The sequence below is a fragment of the Pan troglodytes genome, chromosome 4, assembly GCF_028858775.2.
Source record: "Pan troglodytes isolate AG18354 chromosome 4, NHGRI_mPanTro3-v2.0_pri, whole genome shotgun sequence".
Taxonomy (NCBI): domain Eukaryota; kingdom Metazoa; phylum Chordata; class Mammalia; order Primates; family Hominidae; genus Pan; species Pan troglodytes.
Window position 1 is genome coordinate 168,596,176 of NC_072402.2, and position 25,086 is coordinate 168,621,261.

The following is a 25,086-nucleotide window of genomic DNA, read 5'->3' on the forward strand; positions in this document are numbered from 1 at the left end:
CTTATATACTTCTGGTGGGAGTATAAAGTGGAATCAGTTGGAAATGGAATAGAAATGAATTTGGTGTAGTCTTGTAAAGCAGAACATTTGAATAACCATTGACCTGACCCTTGCACCCTTACATGTGTCCTCTAGAACAGGGGTCCCCAAGCCCCAGGCCATGAAGCGGTACTGGTTCATGGCTTGCCAGGAACTGGGTTGCACAGCAGGAGGTGAGCGGCAGGTGAACAAGCATTACTGCCTGAGCTCCACCTCCTGTCAGATCAGCAGCGGCATTAGATTCTCTCATAGAAGCGTGAACCCTATTGTGAACTGCGCATGCGAGGGATCTAAGTTGCACACTCCTTTTGAGAATCTAATGTGTGTAATGCCTGATGACCCGAGGTGGAACAGTTTCATCCCAAAACCATCACCTCCCCTTCCTCCCCAGTCCGTGGAAAAATTGTATTCCATGAAACCTGTCCCTGGTACCAAAAAGGTAGGGGACTGCTGTTCTAGAAAATCTGTACACAAGATGTACAATAATGTTCATAGCATTATTGTTTATACTGTCAAAAAGTGGAAACAGCTCAGATGCTCATCAATATGAAGATGAATAAATAGATCATAATGTAATTATACAATATTATATAAAAAAATTAATGAACTATACCTAATGAGTGTCAGAGATAAGATGTTTAATGAAAAGCAACTCTCAGGAAGCTACATACAGCATGAAACGTAATAAAGTCTCCAAACAAATGAGACTTGAAGTGTATTGTTTAGGAATATATGTATATGTGAGGAAACTTTAAAAAATCAAAAGAACAATAAGCATTAAATATTGACTCATGCTTACTTCTAGGGTGGAAGGTAAGGGGACAAGCTCGGGAATGGTATGGAGGTAGATGTGACAGTATTGCTAATGCATTGATTGTTCTACTGGGTAGGTGTTTGTTTTGTTACACTTCATATGCATTACATATATGTTTTCATATATATCAATTATTACATTAAAATGTAAACAGATTCAGTTGGAAAAGACCTATTTTCCTTCAAAAGGATATTGAATGAAGATATGAATGTTTTAAAATACATGAATCAGTTAGTTGAAATGTAATAATTTAGTGGTATTACATAGGACTATCTCTTGAATAAAATGCCAGACCTCATTCTTTGTTAATATAAACCGAAGGAGTTTTTATAGTTGGATACACTATACAGTTTTAGTAAAATAACATTTCAGAGTCTGTAATATAATGCCTAGTACTTAGAAAATTTTTAATAGTATTAGTCAAAAGGTCAGTGGGAAAGAATCTGTCTGCCCTTTTAGAGATATTTGTGGTCTGCTCAAAATGATCATTTTATATTATGAAAAATGCCTAACATGGCCCTAGTTTGTATACACTGTGTGTAGTAGTATTAGTTTTTTTGCATGTGTGAACACTTCAGTTAGTGTTGAACAAAGAAAATTATATGCTCTTGTTATGTGTGCTTTAATTTAGATGCTTAATGGCTTTTAATGTTACAAAATAAGTTTATTATTATATTATGATCTCATTTGTATTATATTGTCTCGCTCTTCTGTATTTGTGGTGATATGGTCATGGTTTACGAAAACAATAATCCGTAAGAAATAGGTCATTAACAGTAGTTAACGTTTACTTGTGATCTATGGTAATGACTGATTTCTTTGGGATTATTGCAGTTATAAACCATAATTACAGATTATTACAGCAATAATTATTTCGTTAAGGAAAAAATGTTCTATGTTTGAACAGCTGCTAAAACAAGCACCCTGAACATTTCAGGATAAATAGAAAAATGGAAAATTATAATGGAAATTTAGTATTATTATAAAATGAGATTTAAAAAAATTTATAGATATGAAACTTATGTAGCAGATTTTTTTCTCTAAATGCAATTTAGATACGTGTATTTACATGGTTCTTTAAATTTTGTGAATGTAATTATGTTACCAAAATAACATTTTTTGTATATATTTAAGGTGTACGGCATGAAGTTTTGATAAATACGTAGTGAAATGACTACTACAGTCAGCCACATTATCCTATCACCTTCCATAGTTACCATTTTAAAAATTTTTGTGGTAAGAGCACTTAAAATCTAATCTTTTAGCAAATAAAGTATTACTAACTATAGTCCTCATGCTGTACATTAGTAGACTTACTCCTCCTGTACAACTGCAAGTTTGTACCATTTGACCTAATTTCTAATTTCCTCCCTTTCCTTACCTCTAGTAACCACCATTTTACACTCTGTTCCTATGTATTCTACCTTTTTTTAAGGTTCTGCATATGAGTGAGACCGTATAGTATTTTTCTTTCTGTTAGTAGCTAATTTCCGAAAGTAACTTCTTAACATTTACTGTTTTGAACACTGTGAGTCTAAAATTGTTCAGGGTTAGGAAATAGTTTAACGTTTATGAGAAATACTGTTTCTCTGTCATCTAAATATCAAAATTGTATTTGACAGCTTAATAAGAACGTCTTTTTTTGAGACAGGGTCTCACTGTCACCTAGGCTAGAGTGCAGTGGTGCGATCTCGGCTCACTGCAACCTTTGCCTCCCAGGTTCAAGCTATTCTCCCACCTCAGCCTCCTGAGTTGCTGAGATTACAGGCTCATGCCACCATGCCCAGCTAATTTTGATAATTTTTGGTAGAGACAGGGTTTTGCCATGTTGGCCAGGCTGGTCTCGAGCCCATGACCTGAAGTGATGTGCCTGCCTCAGCCTCCCAAAGTTCTGGGATTACAGGCGTGAGCCACTGCAACCAGCCCCAGTAATAATGTCTTTATATTTCACTGTTCATCTCTAACATTAATTCTAACTCATTCAGTACTTGCTCGATTTTTAAGATTTAAGAAATATCTGCTTTTCATTTCTCATACAATAGAAACCATTGCTTTCTAAAACAGAGTAAATATGTACTCTATTTTTCTCTAAGTAAACTTCCTTTCAAAATTTATCATAATTTTAGAAGAAAATGCTCATAATTAATCACATGCTATCTTTGCACAGCATTCTTTCATCTAATAAGTTTAATTCCAAGGTCACAGAAATTAGTACAAATTTAAATTTTGAGAAATTCACATTTTATATTTAGATACTTTACTCATTCTGTTTTTAAACAATGGTGCTCATCATACTGCATTGCAAAAATTATTGATTTTTTCCTCTATCTTATCTGTCTCTCACTAGGCTCAGTTCCCTGAGCATGGAGTCTCTCTCTCCCCTGCCCCAGCCTTTCCCATACATTTGTGTATTTAGTTATATCCCTAGCACAGAACATGATACAAAGTAGATACTTACAGCAGATGTTTTTCTGGAATGTCTTTTACTTGGAATTTTTTTTTTTCCTGGTTGGAGGGTGTTTGTTTTACTAACAGCATTAGAAAGTGTATATGGCTAGTCGTAACTAGCTTTAATTGTAATAAGCCTCTTTGGTAGAGAGGAAAGAACTTAAAAATTCTTATTGTGTGACTTCATTTTCTTGAGCAGCATCTGACGTAAGGCACAGAAAGAACATGGATGTTACATATTGGTATGTCTTATGTTTTTTTGTAGGTATGATACAGAACCATGTTAAAAAGGGGATGACAATTTAATAATAGTTACACTAGCCAACATTTACTGAGCACTTATAGCACTTACTCATATACTTTACATGCAAAATACCAGTTGGTGCTTGTCACAACTCTATGGGCCAGGTATTATTATCCTTGTAAGATTAAGTAGCTAGTGTAAATAAGTACTAGAGACAGGATTTGAACCTAGGCTGTGTTCTTATTAGCTAAATTGTACTGCTTCCCTTTTTTTAAAACAAATATTTATCTTCCAGTAGAGAAATATAAAAAATTACATGCACGGTGAGGTCTTTGTCTGTTTTCAGGTAGGCATGTTTTATCAAGGGCTAATAGGCAGGTATTTCTATGTTTACATTATTGGTAAGCCCAAAAAATTAAGCTTGCTTATTTTAAATTCAGCTATATCAACAAGTATTCATTTTATGTGTCTTGTTTTGGGAATCAAAAAAAGTGTGAAATGTCTCCTTGGTAATGATCCCCAAAGCATATGCAGTCTCATCTGTGATTAAGACTCAGGAGACAGCTAAAGAACAGTTCAGGGTTAGGACTCATAATGTGTTAAACGCTTAAGAGATTGTTGGATTATAAGATACTGTTGGATCATGAAGGTCTGTCTAGCTAATTGACAACTGTATTGCTGGAGCATTCCCTTTTACCAATCTTGAGAGGAAGTATAATAGTTTGAGAATGAACTTTTGGAAATTCATTGCCTAGATTTCAGTCACAGCTCTGCACTTTTAAATAGGGACTTGTAACATTAAATGAATATAGATACAGTATTTAGAACAGTGCCTAGTGCAGAGTAACTACTATATAAATGTTTGCTATTATTTTTAATAGTAATAAAGGCTTGTTTTAAGAAACCAGTATCTAAAAATCTAAATTGATAAAACGTAACAGGAAGGTAGTTTTTTACATTTAAGTGTTTTTCATTTTGAGAAATAATTTACAATAGGAGATTTTAAAAAGAATGACTCCTACAGAGAGTCATTACATATGCATTCACCAAAAGTCATGCTTGCAATGTTTTAGATTCACATCCATTACATGAAGTGTATAACATATCCTACACACAATTGGAGCATAGTCTGTTAATAGCAACCTCTGTAAAATTCTGAGAAATACTACTAATTGTCATTGTTTGGTAGTTATGTTATATAAAGTCGCTGTGAACAATAAATTAGCAAATACCGAACCATTGCTCCTGTGGCCTCTGACCACAACATTTTCATCAGCTAACCAACACATGACCTTTTTTTAATGTATGTTTCTGTAGAAAGACACCTTATTCAGTATATATTGTCGATTTATTGACACTGAACTCATAGCCAGCAGCACTATTTTTCATGCTGGAACAAAGCTTATCTAACATGTGTTTTCTATATAAGACACATAACAAGCTTTTTTTCTTTAGGAACACTGCATAGCGTTTCAGCATTATGCTTAGATCATCTTAAACAGTGAAATCACTAACAAAAAACACAAAAATGTGGCAGTAGATAGACCATTAAAAACATACTTGTTTACATTATGAAGGTGAAACAAGAAGGTAGAGTTTCACTTTGTTTGCTCTGAGCTTGAAACATGTGTACTGGACAACTACAGATTTTCACTACTTTGCACATTAGCAGGTGACTGTGAGTATTGATTTTGGGATTATAAATAAATTTTATCAAGTAGGCAAATTCACAAATAATGGAATCTGTGAATAATGAGGATCAACTATATCATATCTTATATTGAGTATTATTGGAGAAGTTGCTTTAATTTAAGCAATAGAAATATAATTACTATTACCATTCATTATTAATAATGGGTCTACATTTTAATACATTTATTAAATTGGTAATGTTAACCTTTCCTTTCCTTTTTCATGCCATGTTTTCTATATAATGATTTCTTAATTCAGTAACCCATATCTGTTGATAATGTATAATATACCCAGCGTTGTTTTAGGCTCTGGAGATACAATAGAGAACAAAACAGACAAAAATACCTGTTTTCATGCAGTTTACATTCTGTTGGAATACACAGGTAACATACAAGATAAGTATGTAAAATATGTTAGAAAATGTTAAGTGCTAAGATTTAAAATAATGAAGCAAGGAAAGAAGATAGGAAATGCTGGGGGGGGGGTTGTATTATCTATTACCAGAACTTAATGGCTTATCAGGTAACAATTGCATTATTATCTCTCAGTGTTCTGGGGGTTGATAAGTCTCAGATGGTTCTCTTCAGGGGTCTTTCAGTCATTGTAATCAGATGACAGCTGGGGCTGGAGTTGCCTGAATGCTTCTTTACTCACCTGTCTGGTGTGTGTGCTGGAATGCTTAGAGTGTATACTCTATCCAGTTGGGCATTTCTCTCTCTGTTCAATCTCTCCAGATGGCTAGTTCGGGCCTCCTAATAGTATAACGGTCTCAGGGTATATGGTCTTCCTAAATGGTGGCAGGCTTCCCCAGAGTGAACATTCTCTGAGAGACTGGAGGAATTTGCCAGTTCTTGTAAAGGTTAGGCACAGTACTAGGATGGTGTCACTTTCACCAAATTCTATTGGTCAAAGCAGTTACAAATTTCCAAAGATTGGAAGAATAAACTCCACCTCTTGATGGCATATACATACATGGAAGGAATTGGTGATGAGTATTTGAAGACAGACTACCATGCTAAGTATTGAAAATTGATAGGCTATCTTGGTAAGGTCTGAGAAGGTGACATCAAGTAAGACTGGTCAGCATAGTTGTATCTTTCCCCAGTTATATTAAACTGTGTGAGTACTGGCAAAGAGTAGTGGTGTATCGGACATAAACAGTCATGGTTTTGTAAGATGAGTATATCATAGCAAAAGAGGAGCTAAATGTAAGTGCAAGGCAGAGATGATAATGATTCACCATATAATTAAAGCTAGGAACCTAGGATAGATAATATGTGAAGGGTATGAGAGAGAGTGAAAAAATGGCAGATTCCCAAAAACTAATAAAAGAGATCAGCAAACTTGCAGGATACGGGATCAATAAATAAAATCAATGGTATGTCTATTTTTTAACAATCAGCAATTGAATATGAAAGGAAGAAAGGAAGTCCATTTATAGTATTATCAAAAAGGATAAAATACTTAGGCATAAATTTTAAAAAGAAGTGTAAGAATTATATACCGACACTGTAACAGTGTTGAAAGAAATTAAAGATATAAATAAACAGAAAGACTTCTCATCGTCGTGGATCAGAAGACTTAATATTGTTAAGATGGCAATACTCTTCAGCTTGATCTCCAAATCCGGTGCAATCCACTTTAAAATCCCATGGGTTTTTTGCAGGGATTGACAAACTGTTCCTAAAGTTCATATGGAAATCCATGGGACCCAAAATAGCCAAGATAATCTTGTAAAATAATGAAATTGGAAGACTCATATTTTTTTTTGATTTCAGAATTTACTACAAAACAACAGTAATCAAGACTGTTTGGTACCAGCATACAGGTAGACAGACATATAGGACCTGGGTGCGGTGGCTCATGCCTGTAATCCCAGCAGTTTGGGAGGCCAAGGTAGGAGGATCACTTGAGCCCAGGATGTTCAGGAACAGCCTGGTCAACCTAGTGAGACACCTCATCTCTACAAAATATTTTAAAATTAGGTAGCTATGTTGATGTGGGCCTGTAATCCCAGCTGTTCGGGAGGATCACTTTTGCCTGGGATTTAGAGGCTGCAGTGAGCTATGATTTTGTCACTGCCCTCCAGCCTGGGTGACCAAGTAAATCTTAAGTGACTTTGGGTTGGGCAGCTTTCTTAGATATGACACCTGAAGCAGGCAACAGAAGACAAATTAGATAGACCAGAGTTTATCTAATTAATTAGACAAATTAGATAAAACAGAGTTGCAAATTTTGTGCATCAAAGCATGCCATCAAGAAAGTACAGCCCACAGAATGGGAGAACATATTTGCATATCATATGACTGATAAGAGATTAGCATCTAGAATACATAAATAATTATTACAACCCAGTAATGAAAAAGACAACCCTTAAAAATGGGCAATGGATTTGAATAGACATTTCTCCAAAGAAGACACACAAATGACCACTAAACATATGAAAGGATGCTCAACATCCTTAGTTATTAAGGAAAGGCATATCAAAATTATAATGAAATACCTCCTCACACCAACTAGGATGGATATAATAAAAAAGAAAACTACAAGTGTTGGCAAAGATTTGGATAAATTTGATCTTCATACATTGCTGGTGGGAATGTAGAATGGTGCAGCCACTTTTGAAAACATTATGGCAGTTTCTCAAAATGTGAAAAGTAGAGGTGCCATGTAACTCAGCAATTCCACTTCTAAGTATACTCAAGAGAAATGAAAACATACATCCACATAAAATCTTGTACACAAATGTTCATACCAGCGTTATTTATGATAGTCAAAAGATGGAAACAATCCAAGCATCCATCAACTGAATGGGTAAATGAAATGTGATATATCCATAGTAACCAAAATAGCATGGTATTGGTATAAAAACAGACACATAGACCAATGGAACAGAATAGAAAACCCATAAGTCGTATATTTACAGCCAATTGGTTTTTGACAAAGGTGTCAAGAACATACATTGGGGAAAGGATACCCTCTTTAATAAAATGGTGCTGGGAAAATTGTATATCCAGATGCGGAAGAATAAAACTGGACTTCTACCTTTTACCGTATACAAAAATGAAATCTAGATGGATTAGACTTAAGACCTGAAACTATAAAACTACTAGAAGAAAACATGGAGAGACACTTCAGGACATTAATCTACGCAAATATTTTATGGCTAAGACCTCAAAAGCACAGGCAACAAACATAAAAATAGACAAATGGGATTATATTAAGCTAAAAAGCCCCTTCACAGCAAAGGAAACAGTCAACAGAGTGAAGAGAGCCTGTTGAATAGGAGAAAATATTTGCAAACTGACTAGGGAGGAATAGAATATGCAAGGATCACAAATAACAGTAAAAAAACAAAAACAACAAAAAAAATAAATAAGTGGCAGTCAAATGACATGAATAGACATTTCTCAAAAGGAGAACATACAAATGGCCAATAGGTATATGAAGAAATACTTAACATCACTAATCATCAGGGAAATGCAAATCAAAACCGCCATCTTACCCCAGTCAGAATGATTATTATTAAACAGAAAAAATAACAGAAGCTGGCAAAGATGTGGATAAAAGGGAACTCTTACACACTGGTGGTGGGAATGTAAATTAAAACAGCCATTATGGAAAATAGGGAGATTTCTCAAAAATGAAAAATAGAACTACCATATGGTCCAGCAATCCCAATACTGGGCATTTATCCAAAGGGAAAGAGTTCAGTATGTTAAAAGAATACCTGTACTTCCATGTTTATTGCAGCACTGTTCACAATAGCAAAGATATGGAATCAACCTACATTCCCATTGATGGATGGATAAAATAATGTGGTATATATACATAGTAGAATACCGTTAGGCCATAAGAAAGAATGAAATCGTGTCATTTGCAGCAACATAGGTGGAACTGGAGGTTAAGTGAAATAAGCCTGGCACAGAAAGACAAATACCATGTGTTCTTATACATATGTGGGACCTAAAAAATTCATTTCATTGAGGTAAAGAACAGAATGATAGGAGAAGCTGAGAATGGTGTGTGGGTGGACTGGGGAGTGGGGCAGGATGAAGAGAGGTTGGCTAATGAGTACAAACATACAGTTAGATAAAAGGTATAAGTTCTAATGTTTGATAGAGTAGGGTAACTATAACTATAGTTAACAGTGTATTCCATATTTCAAAATAGAAGGCAGGATTTGAATTGTTCTCAACACAGAAATGGTGAATACTCGAGGCAATAGATATGCCAAATACCCTGACATGATCATTACACATTCTTTGCATGTAACAAAGTATCTCATGTACCCCACAAGTATGAACAAATATGGTGTATCAATAAAAATAAATAAGATCTATACAAACAATGGAATGTTATTCAGCTATAAAGAAAAATAAGTATTGATATGTGCTAAAACATGGGTGGTCCTTGAAAACATTATGCTGAGTGAAAGGAGATAGTCACAACACTCACTTATTGTATGATTCCATTTATATGAATTGCCCAGAATGGGAAAAATCTAATGAGACATAAAGTAGCTTAGTGGTTGTTTAGAAGCTAGGGGCATGGGGGTAGGATGCAGAATGACAGCTAGTATGAAAATGTTCTAAAATTAGATTGTGGTGATGCTTGCATAACCCTGTTAATTTACTAAAAAACATTGAATTATGTCCTTTAAGTGGGTTACTTGTATGGTATGTGAATTATATTTCAGTGAAGCTGTTCAAAAAGTGATAGGCTCATGGATTGAAGATTCCCAGTAAAAGGATTATTGGAGTTGTGAGATTCATCTTTGTAGATATTGAAATCACTAGTGATTATGATATAAATATTGTTGGAAAGAGTGACAGCCAAGAACCAATACTTTCAAAAAACAGGGGGAAATAATCTGCAGGAGAGTAGATAATTGCAATAAGAAGGGATATTTGTTAGTGTTGTTGATGATGTAAGATGTAAAGGTGAATGCTTTCATGATGAAGAAAGAGAAAATATTAAGTAGAAATGAGGAACGTGAAGATCACCTACTCCATATTCAAGGCCCAAGATACACGAGAAGTGGAAGAAAAAGCAGCTACCACTTGATAGAGCCTACAGAGAAAGCAGGGTCATCAGAGTAGAGCTTCTATGATAGACTTTTATATTGACCCTAAAACACTGAAATTCATAAGGTAACTTTCTGAATACTTTCAGCTTCCTACATGAAGTTTTTGATCTGTTACCTTTTTCATGAATTGTATGTCATGAAACTTGAGTCTGTTTTTCAATGGATTACTTGATCAAATTAGTGTTCTTGTTCTCCTACTTAATCTATTTCACATTCCTAATGTATAAGGCTGTATAATTGGTCAATTCTGATTTATTGTTGTTTTGTGAGAGAATAAAGGATGTGAATACTTGCCAGGTTAGATTTCTAATTTACAGGAATCTTGTCACCCTAATAGGTTGATATGTCTCTCCAAAAATTATAAAAGAGTTGTTGATTAATTGTAGTATAATAATGACTGCTAGTATCCATGGGAGAACAGAAAGAATTTGTTCTTTTTCTAACTTTTATTTGTCCTTTCTGAGTCTTCTAACAAGCAGATAGCCTCTTTTCTTCATTATTCAGTTCCATACCTTTTAAAAAAACATTTTTACTTGAAAGCGTTTCTTAATCAGAAACAATTGATTTCAGTATTATGAAATAGCCCTCTCATCTTTGAAAAATCAGTCTCCAAGAATAGCATAAAATTTATTTTTAGCAAGATAATTTTATGTTGTTAATTATCTATAAAGGTCTCAAAAGTACTGAAGGATCACCTAGATCAATGAATCCAGAGATGTAAAATAATGTACCTTAAGCAAAAATCATTGAATAAATACCTCCATTTCTAAATTAGTCAATTTCAGCTGCCCCCAAAGTAAGATTTATGAAAACTGTAGATGTTGCCATTTGTGCCACTGCCTTAAATCTATTTAATCCTCTACTACTATCAGCTGTGAAGTTAACTCTACCATCAAACAATGTGAAATCTTGGATTTTTTAATACATCATGCATAAAAATACAGAAGGAACAAATTTATTACTGTCTATTATGTTCCAAGCAGGGGAAATATTTAAAATGATCACACTGGTACTATCATGACATTGACCATTCAGAAAAGATGCTCGTCCTTGGATCATGAGAGTACATCCTGACTGAATAACAGATCTGGTCCTAGACAGTTTAGTGTTTTGTACTCAAATTTATTTTCAGTCATGTCTTCATGTTAGACATTGTTTTTTCCATTTTACAAATGAAAACCCTAAGACTTAAAGAGATAAGTAACTTATGCAAGATTACATAGCAAATTAGTAGAGCTGGGATTCAAATTAGTTTTATTTGGCTCTAAATTCTATGCCATTTTCACTGTTCTACTGCCTTGATAAACTTAAAACCCATCTGCTTTCTATCCAGAACTGAGTTCACAATAATTTATCACTCGTTTGGAAGAACAGATCATTGTGCTAATTTTGGAATTTCCCCAAAAATAAGCTACGTTTCTATGAATACTTATTAAACTTTTTTCTTTCTTATTCTATATTAGGACGTCTTGCATGGCTGGTATACTTAGTTGGGACAGTTGTAGGAGGAAGATTAACATATACCAGTACAGATGAGCATGATGCTATGGATGGAGAATTATCCTGTCGGTAAGTAAGAGCTATGTAATTTACTGAAATTCACTAAATAGTTAAAAAAAATTAGTTATTGAACTAGTATTATGAGTGAAGACATTTTGTATGTGGCCTTTTGAGGAAGGTATTATTTCCCTTTTTATTGGTGAGAAAACCAAGGCTCAAAGGTTAAATGATTTGTAGAAGTCAAATCTCTAATAAGTGATAGACTCAAAATATTTTGTACATGTTTGTGCAAATAATGTGATAAAGATTTAGGTTGCTTTTTATTACTTAGGATGTGAGCAAGCACATACAGTTGGTGTGTATTGGAAAGGTGGCAAAATTGGGTGACATACATCCAATCAGAAAGTATTAGGTAGTCAGTTACCCATCGCAGGTTTTGTCACCTATTGGCCACAGTCTTAGGAAAAAGCAGTTGAATTATTCTCTTCAAGTTTCTATTCTAGCCTGAGGAAAATTTCTATATATGAATAATACAAGTGAATTGATTTTCCATATATTTTAATTTATTTTTAATAACAAATCTCCTTATAACAGCGTCATACATGTTTTTATTGAAGACTTAAACATTCAAATGAAAATAAAAATTATATACTAATTTGGAGATAACCACTACTATTATTTTGTAAAGTACCTTTGAGTCTTTTTAATTAACGTGTATGGGTGTATGTTTACTGCATGTGTGTTTTTCAACTTTTCTTAAACATTACAAAACAATATAAGATGGAGCTAATAATAATTCCTAACTTATTTTGGGCTATTATAAGGAATTTATTTTTTTAAATGCTTAGAACAGTGCCTGGCAATTAGTGATATATTTTACACACACACACACCCCCAACCCCACCCACCCACCTCAACACCACTTTTTAAAATCAAATGCAATATCAACATTTTACCTGGACATTAAATTTTCTAAATTTAGAAAATTCCTTGTTTTTGGAATTTTAGGTTGTTCCTCAGTTTTTTTAATTATAAATTACTTTTAGATATACTAAATTATTTTTAGTTATATCTTTATGTAGATTGAAATAATTTCATTAGAGTTCGTTCCTAAATGCAGAATAGCTGGTCAAAGGTTATGCAGCATTTTAAAGACTTTCAATACTCAATACTACACGGTGTTCTGAAAAAGGACCAATGTATCCTCTGAACCAAGGGTCCCCAACCCCTGTACTGGTCCACAGCCTGTTAGGAACTGGGCTGCATAGCAGGAGGTGAGCTGCAGGTGAGCAAGGATTACCGCCTGAGCTCCGCCTCCTGTCAGATCAGCAGGGACGTAGATTCTCATAGGAGGGTGAACCCTAAACTACACATGTGAGGGATCTAGGTTGCATGCTCCTTATGGGAATCTAATGCCTGGTGATCTGAGGTGGAACAGTTTCATCCTGAGACCATCACCCCACACCACCCCAAACCCCGTCCATGGAAACAATGTCTTCCAGGAAACTGGTCCCTGGTGCCAAAAAGGTTGGGGACCACTGTGCTGAACCCAAATTGTATGATAGTTAACATTTGTTAGTGGTTGAACTGCCAGATAGTAGGGTTCATATTGTTGCCAGTTTATAGGTAACAAATGTATTATTTCAATTGGTATTTATTTGGTTACTAGTAGAATCAAACATTCTTTTCCACTCCCAGCTTTGCCATTTTTTCTTTGTGATTTTTATATCTATATTGATTATATTATTTACCTGCTTTTCTTTTGTGATGATCTCTTCTAACTTATTTGAAAGAGCTCAGTATATATATATATATATATATATATATATATGCTCAGTGTATATATATATATGTATATATATGCTCAGTCTGTGTGTATATATATATATGCTCAGTGTATATATATATATATATATATATACTGAATGAACTCTGTAGAGGAACAAACTCTAATGAAATTATTTCAATCTACATAAAGATATAATTAAAAATAATTTAGTTATATCTAAAAGTAATTTATAATAAGAAAAAAATTGAGGAACAACCTAAAATTCCTGTATATATATATATCTCAGAGATCTTAATATTTTGCTCCTCATTTTGAAAATGTTTTCTCTGTATTTTTACTTCAGAAATTTCTTCTTTACTGGCTTTAAATATTATGTATTCAGATCTATGGACTTTTTCCTTCATATTTCTCTGCTGCTTATATTTAGAAAGATTTTTTTTTCCACTTCTGATTAATAAAAATATCCACCTGTATTTTCTCCCAGCTGTCTTTGGTATTATTAATAGCTTTTTATATTTATTTTTAATATATCTTGATATTTGGTTTCATATGTTTTTTCCACATTTTCCAGTTAATGCCAGTCCTACCCTCTACTGATTTGAAGTGGCACTTATATCTTACGCAAAATTATTTCATCTTTTTTCAGGCCTTTCATACTTTTCCATTGATCTTAGAAGTATATTGTTATATATTTTTACCCTATTAAAGACCTTAAAATTGTTATACCTAGTTGTGATATTCTTCTTCATTTTTATTATTCAATATATTTCTAAGTGCTTAATGAATTTATTGTACTTTTGGATAAAAAATTTCATTTTGTTCCATTCCCTTTTCAACCTTTAAACTATTTCTTCAATAAAATGTGAATCTTCATGGACCACGAATATTTTTAGTTTTTCTAAGATTTATTATTTTCTATATCAAATTGAATTACTTGAAAATATGAATAACAGGTGTTTGGGGCCTCCTTAAAGTGCTTTAGTTACTTTTCAACCAAACAAAAAATTTTGCTACTCAATCTCTCGAGTAGCTGGGATTATAGGCATATGCCACCACGCCTGGCTAATTTTGTATTTTTAGCAGAGATGGGGTTTCTCCATGTTGGTCAGGCTGGTCTCGAACTCTTGACCTCGGGTGATCTGCCTGCCTTGGCCTCCCAAAGTGCTGGGATTACAGGCGTGAGCAACTGTGCCCAGCTGATTTTTTTTTAAAGTTTAATCATCAAGCAGGGAAATAAACGACTGGGCGCAGTGGCTCATGCCTGTAATCCCAGCACTTTGGGAGGCCAAGGCGGGCGGATCACGAGGTCAGGAGATCGAGACCATCCTGGCTAACACGGTGAAACCCCGTCTCTACTAAAAATACAAAAATTAGCCAGGTGTGGTGGCGGGCACCTGTAGTCCCAGCTACTCTGGAGGCTGAGGCGGGAGAATGGCGTGAACCCCAGAGGCAGAGCTTGCAGTGAGCCGAGATCGTGCCACTGCACCCCAGCCTGGGCAACAGAGCGAGACTGTCTCAAAACACACACACACACACACACACGCACACGCACACTGCCACTATCTCGTGAGAAAACGTATATTAGGAAATAAAGTAGGTATATATTTGCCAATGAGAAACAAATATTAGTTTTTTATTTAAGCAGCAAACGTATTGAACATGTTGAACTAAGATTTGTGTTTTGGCCTGCATTCCCTGGAAAACAGAGCCTTGGGTGAAGTTCATGGGCCAGTATTTTTCTGGAGGTTAGGGAGAAGAGTACATTTTTAGAGAAGAAAGAATAAGAGGAAAAGGGAAAGTAAGTGAGACAATAAGAGAAAACAAATACAGTCAATCTTTATTATTCCTGGATTCCATTTTTTGTGAATTTGCCTACTTCATAAAATGTGTTTCTAACCCCAAAATCAGTACTCATGGTGCTTTTGTGGTCATTTGCAGACATGTGCTTAGGGATGAAAAAATTTGAGTTTTGTGTTGCACTTTCCCAACTGAGGTTGAACAAGGTGATACTCTGCCTTGTTTCAGCTCTTGTACTGCAAATAATTGTCCTTTTTATATTCTGTTTAGAGCCACATTTGTCGTACTGTTGTGCTTTTTGTTGGTGCTTTCAGTGTTTAAAATCGCCCAGCTGTATTGTTAAAGTGCTATTTAGTGTTCTTAAATACAAGAAGGCTGTCATGTGCCATACATGGGTTAGATTAGCTTTGTTTGGGTACCAGTGGGAGTACTGTGAATACTGCAGTAGTCTGTGAGTTCAGTGTTAACAAGTCAACAATATATTTGAAAAAGCCTCTCTAAACAGAAATACACATGAAACAAGATTGCAATCCATTGACCAAAATGTTGTCACCAGAGGCTTGCAGGAACCTAATTCTGTATTTTACCTAGGAGCAATGGTTCATTATTCACTAATTCAGTGTTCACAGTGACTGTAGAATATAACTACCATGAATAATGAGAACCAACTATGTAAGGTGGTGTATTACTGAGAAAATACAACTGGTTGCTTGCTTTTATAGGAATTTTCCCTGGAGGCCACACGAAACCACTTGTGCCTCAGAACAACTCATGATTGGGGGAGTAAGGACAAGTAGTATATCCATTGGCTTCTTTCTGTGTCTCGTTTCTTACTGGTTAATGTCTGCTCCTGGGGTATTTCACTTTTCCACACTTCTTAGTTATGTTTCCTGGCCTCTTTGAGGAGCTGCTGGGAAGACAGAGCTTTAATTGGTCCTGTTGGAGTTATGAACAGGAATGGTGGTTTGTCTCTCTTTTCTGGGAAGATACATAACTGCAGAAACTGTGAGAGTCTTTTCTGGGGCTACAAGACAAGTGGCTGAAGCCAGGGGTGAGGTGAGAGGTGATAGTGTGGTTGGTGGGTGTGCAAGCAGGGCCAAGCAAATTCAAGGTGGGGCATATTCTAGGACTTACACAACAGTCTGGAAATAAATATGCATTTTAGAATATTGAGATTCTAAACTAAGAATGATGTCTTACGTAAAATTACAAAAAAGTCACTTTCATATGAAGATGTTCCAAATAATTGGAACTACAGTACTGTGACTTTCTATATGTTATATATAATAGCATTCCAACTCCTCAGAGAACACTACCAAATTAGAAGATCATGAAGCTCCTGCCAAAACTTTATGTGCTATTTTGGCATGAAAAGTTGAAGAGTCATAAAAGCTTCTAACATTGTGATGATTTATAATTATGACTGAAACATGCTACTTTAAACATAGCAAATAAATATATTTACACTCAGGCCACATAATTCTAATTAAATAAAGACATTTATAGTCATTTTAGTTTCATTCATCATGACTAAAATGAAAACCTCTTGAGAGATTCTCCAGGGATTTTGTCTTATTCATCATGCATCCTGTTAACTCATTTATGTATGCAGTTGCAATTTTTAAAATTTTTGCTATCAGACCTTGGCGATGACCTTGAGCAGTAAGATATAAATAACTCCCACATGCTTAGCGTTCCAATAATGGAATACTAGGCATAAATGTAATCCACTAGTGCCAGTAGATTGAGTGCTAGCTTCTTTCAGACCTATTCTACTTAGCTGTGCCACCCTGTGTCTCTCATTGCTCTCACCTACCCATCTCCCAGTCATCCCTCATTATCAAGACTTTAATAACTAGCTCAGAGTTTTCCTCTCTCTCCCAAACCCTGCTATTATATAAATAACTTCAACTGCTTTCTGATCAGATAATATTTCTCCCATTTTCCTACCCATAAGCCTCCAGTGGCTTCCTATCACACTCGAGACAAATTTCAATGCCCTTGTGATGGCCCAGAGTATCCTGTGCTACTTCTGACCTCATTTCCTACCCTTTCCCATTTAACACTGGCCTCCTTGCTGTCCTTTGAGTTTTACCAGTGTGTTTTCACTTTAGGGACTTTGCACTTCTCTTTCTTCTGCTAAGAATACTTTCTTCCAGATGTTTGTATAGTACATTTGACCCTTGAACAATGTGGGAGTTAGGGGCACCAACCTTCCACATAGTTGAAAATCTGCCTATAACTTTAGACTCCCCCCAAATTTAACTACTAATAGCCCACTGCTGACTGTAAACCTTATTGATAACATAAACAGTCAATTAAAACATATTTTGTATGTTATATGTGTTCTATGCTGTATTCTAACAAAGGAAGCTAGAGAAAAGAAAATGTTACTAAGAAAACCATAAGGAAGAGAAAATAAATTTTCTGTTCATTAAGTGGATCTTCATAAAGGTCTTTATCCTCTTCATCTTAAACATTGGGTAGGCTTAAAAGCTGAGAAGGCGAAGTTGGTCTTTCTCAGGGATGGCAGAGGCGCAAGAAAATTTGCGTATAAGTGGACCTGCACAGTTCAAACCTGTCTTGTTCAAGGGCAAACTATTCTCCCTCACTTCAGTCAGGTCTGTACTCAGATGTCTTTTTCAAAGACGGCTCCTCTGACCTCCCTATCCAAAATAGCATCCTTACCCCACTTTATTTTTCTTGATAGTACTTATTACCTCTTGATGTTGTTTGTTCTACTAGAGTAAGGGAGGGAATAAGCTTTGTTTTGCTTACTGCTGTATTTTATCTCCTCTGTGTAGCAAAACCGTAACCCTGAGGGAATTTAGGGTTTTCTCTAATTTGTTGAGTGATAGTAACAGAAATTGCACACTTCTGTGGATAGGACCCATTGTCACTTGTTGTTTTTAACCTCAACTAGGCCCTCAGCATTGCTCAGTGATTCTATTTTGTTTCAGTAATTCTTGTCTTCTGACTTCTAAACACCTATTGGGCTGTTTCACTGGGATGTTGTATCCCACATGCACCTCTAATTCAGTGACTAAAATTAAACTCATCTTTTCCATCACCTAACCCTGACTCTCTTCACATGTCTCTTCATCATACACTCAGTTTCCCAAGCCTGAATCGTGAGAGTTATCCTTAACTTTCCCCCTTTTTCTCTCTAGCATTCATATAGTCATCAAGTCCTGTCAGTTCTACCTTTTAGTTACCTCAGTTAGTCCACCTATCCTATCTCCTCCGCCAGTTTAGCTACTATCATCTTTCACCTGGATTAGTAGTACAGTTTTTAAATGGACTTCTTGCTTCCTTTTTGCAGCCAGAGTAATCTTTCTAAAGTACAGATCTGATTATGTCAATGCTTGGCTTGAACTATGCAATGACGTCATTGTTTTTAAGATGAACAACATGGCTTATCAGGCTGTTCATTATCTGGCTCCTGCCTGTCCCATTAGCCTCATTTTCTGCCATTCACTACATTATAGCCATGTTGAACATTATACAGCTGAGTAGCTGGGATACAGGCTCCTGCCACCACACCTGGCTAATTTTTTTATTTTTAGTAAAGACAGGGTTTCACCATGTTGGCCAGGATGATCTCAAACTCCTGACCTCAAGGGATCTGCCTGCCTTGGGCTCCCAAAGTGCTGGGATTACAGGCGTGAGCCACTGCACCCGGCCCCCTGCCCCTTTAGATGGCTACACATGCTTTCCTTTTTGTCGCAACACTCTATGGCTTTGCCTTGTTCCGTCCTAGAATATTAGGAAATAGCATTTGTTATAGGACTTATCATTCTTTATTCCAGCTGCTTCTTTTATCTTCCTCTTGATAGATTATAGATTTCTAGAGGACTGGGGATATATAGGTCTTGTACTTTGTTGTATTTTGAATGCCTGACACATATCTGACATATAGTGGGCCCTCAAATTTGTTGACTGAATAAATGCTTATTTAGTTGGATACCTAGGAAAATTCAGCACAGTTATCCAAAATTCATTTCATTGTGTTTGAAATGGCATGCTTATACTTGGATCAAAAATTGTTTATCTTTTTATTCTGTGCTTTTTACCAGAAATAATTTAAGATAAACGAATAATACATGTAGGACAATAAATTGAAACTGGGAATGGATATTATATACACATTGAACATCCCTAATCCAAAAATCTGAAATTTGAAATGCTTCAAAATCTGAAACAGTTTGAGCATCAACATGAATCTCAAAGGTCATGCTTAAAGGAAATGCTCATTGAAGCATTTCAGATTATGGATTTTTGGATTCGAGATGCTCAGATGGTAAGTATAATGCAGATATTCCAAATTTCAAAAAAATTAAAAATCTGAAACACTTCTGGTCTGAAGCATTTCACAAAAGGAATACTTAACCTGTATATATTGGTATGTATAGGCATTAGTCTTATACACTTGTTAGAGGTGGCAGCACATCTTCAGAGGGCACTGTGGTAGAGACTGTCAATTGTCTTTCATCTCTTCTTCCTTTCCCTTCCCATAATAAAGTGCTTGATTGTTTTCTTGAGCAAATGGCCACTCTGAATAAAGACCAGATTTTCTAGGTTGTTTTGCAGCTAGGTATGGCAAAGTGATTATGTTCTTAGTGTAAATGAACGTGTTATGTGTAATATATGTAGATGTAATGGGTGGAGCTGAAAAAGCTACCTCAGACCACAGTGCTTGTGGAGGCAAGTGTAACAAGATGGAAGGAACCTGAGCCCCTGATACATCTTGGAGCACCAACTAGCTTTAGGGAACTACCCTGGATTTTTGCTTGAGAGAGAAATAAACATCTATATTATTTAAGCCATTGTTATTTTGGATTTCCTACACTTGCAGCTGAACCTGTACAACTGCTAAAACTTCTTTGACAAATGGATTGTGTACCCTGCTGGGAACTCATTCCTACTCTCTTGCTGGTGGGGATGTCATTGCCTCTTAGGAAAATGCAGATCACCAGCTTAAAATGAGTTGTAAAGGCACCCCAACAAATTTTTGTTCCACATCTTCTTTGAATTTGGGAATGTGTGCTATAAAAAGGAAATAAAAGTAAACAAGAGAAAGTGCATAAAATCAACACAGAACTTGAGTAGGAGAAGGGAGATCCTATGCAATGAAGAATTTAAAAACAAGATACACCTTATTTAAGTCACTTGACAAATCACTTGGCTCCAGAGATGAAATTTGATGTATATATCTGTTTATTTAACTAAAACTTACTCCAGTAATCTGCTAATTCACCAGTACACAGATTTTAAAATTTAGCTTTGCTCCTCATCTCAAAGTTAGAAGATAAACGTATCACACATCCTATTAGGAAAAAAACCTCAAAACCTGTTTATAATAATCTAATTCTTAAATCTAATTCCTCAGCAAGTTCTCCATAAATCTTAGCAGTACTGAGAATATTTGGTATGCAAAGGGTACTTTTAAATAAGTAGCTTTATTTATAAATATAAGAAACAATCACTATAAAAACACTTGTCAAAATATTTTTTCTTAACATGTTGGCAATGCATAGCAAGTTTTTAAAAATTTTCGTATGCTGTGACCTAGACGTTTTGTTTCAAGAAGTCATTGAAGGTAAAGGAGGGGAAAGTAGTTATGTTTTACTTAGAAATATGAATTTTTATCCAAAATAAGATGATTAAATTTTGATGTAGCCTTAATTTTATGCAACCATTAAAAACAGTGCTTTGGAAAATTATTTAATAACATGGTAAAAATAATTGGTCAAGATATATTCAGTGTGATGGATTGTAGAAAAGAATAAAAGGTTCAGTAAGTGTTCTGAATGCATAAGTGAATCCTAGTATATATGATAAATACTTCATAATGGTGAACAAAAGATAGTCTGTACAGGAAATAAATGGTTTTGAAGCAACTGGGTAGGCATCTTTAAAAAATAATGTTAGCTCCTTGTCTCACACTGTATAATCAAGATGAATCTCAGTGTATCATAGAGGTAAATGTAGAAAACAAGAATCACAAAAATATCTGATTCAGGTAAGACCTTGCTATTATGCAAAATCCATGAAAGAAAAAATTGAACAAATTTTCTGCATGAGAAAAACAATAACAAAAACTTCTGCATGGCATTAAACATTATAAAGCAGTAGGCCCCAGGGACTGGTTTAGTGGAAGATGGTTTTTCCATGGACCGGGGCAGGGGATGGTTTCAGGATGAAACTGTTCCACCTCAGATCACCAGGCATTAGATTGTCATAAAGAGCACACAACCTAGATCCCTCGCATGCACAGTTCACAGTAGGGTTTGCACTCCTGTGAGAATCTAGTGCTGCAGCTGATCTGACAGGAGGCGGAGCTCAGGCGATAATGCTTGCTTGCTCATTGCCCACCTCCTGCTGTGCAGCCTGGTTCCTAACAGGCCACGGACTAGTACCGGTCTGCAGCCCAGGGTTTGGGGACCCTCGTCATAAAGTCAAGAGACAAATGAAACACAAAATTGTTTACAGTTCAATTATAGACAAAGGGGCCAACCCTCTGATATATAAATAATTTGTAAAACTCAGTAATTAAAAGACAGCCAAATAGAAAAAAAATCAGGAAAGGATATGAGCAAACGGGTCACAGAAAATGACATGGAAAATTTTTAACCTCACCTAAATAAGAGGTGTACAAATTAAAATACACCGAGATGCCGTTTTTCAACTTTCCAGAAATTCTAATTTTCTGTCATCCTGAATTATCTTGTCTGTGTGTATATAGACACTCTTATGGAGTGATGGTAAGAGTATAAATTATTTCAATTTTTATGGAGTGCACTTTGGTAATAGCTATCAAAATTATAATAATTTATGCTGTTCGAGTGAGTAGCTTGACTTTTTGAAATGTGTGTTATAGATGGACATGTGTGAAATGACATATGCAAGATTGTTGATTGCAGCATTTTGTAACAGCAAAAAATTATAAACAACCTTAGTGTCCATCAATAGGGGAATGTTTGAAAATATTATGGTGTATTCATATAATGGAATGTTTTTTTGTTGTTGTTAATTTTATTATTATTATACTTTAAGTTTTAGGGTACATGTGCACAATGTGCAGGTTAGTTACATATGTATACATGTGCCATGCTGGTGTGCTGCACCCATCAACTCGTCATTTAGCATTAGGTGTATCTCCTACTGCTATCCCTTCCCCCTCCCCCCAACCCCCAACAGTCCCCAGAGTGTGATGTTCCCCTTCCTGTGTCCATGTGTTCTCATTGTTCAAGTCCCACCTATGAGTGAGAACATGCAGTGTTTGGTTTTTTGTCCTTGCGATAGTTTACTGAGAATGATGATTTCCAGTTTCATCCATGTCCCTACAAAGGACATGAACTCATCATTTTTTACGGCTGCCTAGTATTCCATGGTGTATATGTGCCACATTTTCTTAATCCAGTCTATCATTGTTGGACATTTGGGTTGGTTCCAAGTCTTTGCTATTGTGAATAGTGCCAGAATAAACATACGTGTGCATGTGTCTTTATAACAGCATGATTAATAGTCCTTTGGGTATATACCCAGTAATGGGATGGCTGGGTCAAATGGTATTTCTAGTTCTAGATCCCTGAGGAATCGCCACACTGACTTCCACAATGGTTGAAATAGTTTACAGTCCCACCAACAGTGTAGAAGTGTTCCTATTTCTCCACATCCTCTCCAGCACCTGTTGTTTCCTGACTTTTTAATGATTGCCATTCTAACTGGTGTGAGATGGCATCTCATTGTGGTTTTGATTTGCATTTCTCTGATGGCCAGTGATAGTGAGCATTTTTTCATGTGTCTTTTGGCTGCATAAATGTCTTCTTTTGAGAAGTATCTGTTCATGTCCTTTGCCCACTTTTTGATGGGGTTGGTTTTTTTTTCTTGTAAATTTGTTTGAGTTCATTGTAGATTCTGGATATTAGCCCTTTGTCAGATGAGTAGGTTGCGAAAATTTTCTCCCATTTTGTAGGTTGCCTGTTCACTCTGATGGTAGTTTCTTTTGCTGTGCAGAAGCTCTTTAGTTTAATTAGATCCCATTTGTCAATTTTGGCTTTTGTTGCCATTGCTTTTGGTGTTTTAGAAATGAAGTCCTTGCCCATGCCTATGTTCTGAATGGTAATACCTAGGTTTTCTTCTAGGGTTTTTATGGTTTTAGGTCTAACATGTAAGTCTTTAATCCATCTTGAATTAATTTTTGTATAAGGTGTAAGGAAGGGATCCAGTTTCAGCTTTCTACATATGGCTAGCCAGTTTTCCCAGCACCATTTATTAAATAGGGAATCCTTTCCCCACTTCTTGTTTTTCTCAGGTTTGTCAAAGATCAGATAGTTGTAGGTATGCGGCATTATTTCTGAGGGCTCTGTTCTGTTCCATTGGTCTGTATCTCTGTTTTGGTACCAGTACCATGCTGTTTTGGTTACTGTAGCCTTGTAGGATAGTTTGAAGTCAGGTAGCATGATGCCTCCAGCTTTGTTCTTTTGGCTTAGGATTGACTTGGCAATGCAGGCTCTTTTTTGGTTCCATATGAACTTTAAAGTAGTTTTTTCCAATTCTGTGAAGAAAGTCATTGGTAGCTTGATGGGGATGGCATTGAATCTATAAATTACCTTGGGCAGTATGGCCATTTTATCTCTGAATAGACCAATAACAGGCTCTGAAATTGTGGCAATAATTAATAGCTTACCAACCAAAAAGAGTCCAGGACCAGATGGATTCACAGCTGAACTCTACCAGAGGTACAAGGAGGAACTGGTACCATTCCTTCTGAAACTATTCCAATCAGTAGAAAAAGAGGGAATCCTCTCTAACTCATTTTATGAGGCCAGCATCATCCTGATACCAAAGCTGGGCAGAGACACAACCAAAAAAGAGAATTTTAGACCAATATCCTTGATGAACATTGATGCAAAAATCCTCAATAAAATACTGGCAAACTGAATCCAGCAGCACATCAAAAAGCTTATCCACCATGATCAAGTGGGCTTCATCCCTGGAATGCAAGACTGGTTCAATATATGCAAATCAATAAATGTAATCCAGCATATAAACAGAACCAAAGACAAAAACCACATGATTATCTCAATAGATGCAGAAAAGGCCTTTGACAAGATTCAACAACCCTTCAAGCTAAAAACTCTCAATAAATTAGGTATTGATGGGATGTGTCTCAAAATAATAAGAGCTATCTATGACAAACCCACAGCCAATATCATACTGAATGGGCAAAAACTGGAAGCATTCCCTTTGAAAACTGGCACAAGACAGGGATGCCCTCTCTCACCACTCCTATTCAACATAGTGTTGGAAGTTCTGGCCAGGGCAATTAGGCAGGAGAAGGAAATAAAGGGTATTCAGTTAGGAAAAGAGGAAGTCAAATTGTCCCTGTTTGCAGATGACATGATTGTATATCTAGAAAACCCCATTGTCTCAGTCCAAAATCTCCTTAAGCTGATAAGCAACTTCAGCAAAGTCTCAGGATACAAAATCAATGTACAAAAATCACAAGCATTCTTACACACCAATAACAGACAAACAGAGATCCAAATCATGAGTGAACTCCCATTCACAATTGCTTCAAAGAGAATAAAATACCTAGGAATCCAACTTACAAGGGACGTGAAGGACCTCTTCAAGGAGAACTACAAACCACTGCTCAATGAAATAAA

The 25,086-nt window shown here is 35.7% G+C and overlaps 1 protein-coding gene across 9 annotated transcripts in view; it reads left to right on the forward strand.

The window, feature by feature from the left end:
* Positions 1-25,086, forward strand: part of RANBP17 (RAN binding protein 17) — a 442,116-nt gene that overhangs the window by 79,854 nt on the left and 337,176 nt on the right. For all 9 annotated transcript variants that reach the window (XR_010157416.1, XM_001152068.6, XM_054684768.2 and 6 more), the window contains one exon: positions 11,790-11,895. Coding sequence is in view for 8 of the 9 variants with exons in the window: in XM_001152068.6 (XP_001152068.2) it covers positions 11,790-11,895 (106 nt within the window). In the remaining variant the exon portion in view is untranslated. The remainder of the gene's footprint in view (positions 1-11,789; positions 11,896-25,086) is intronic.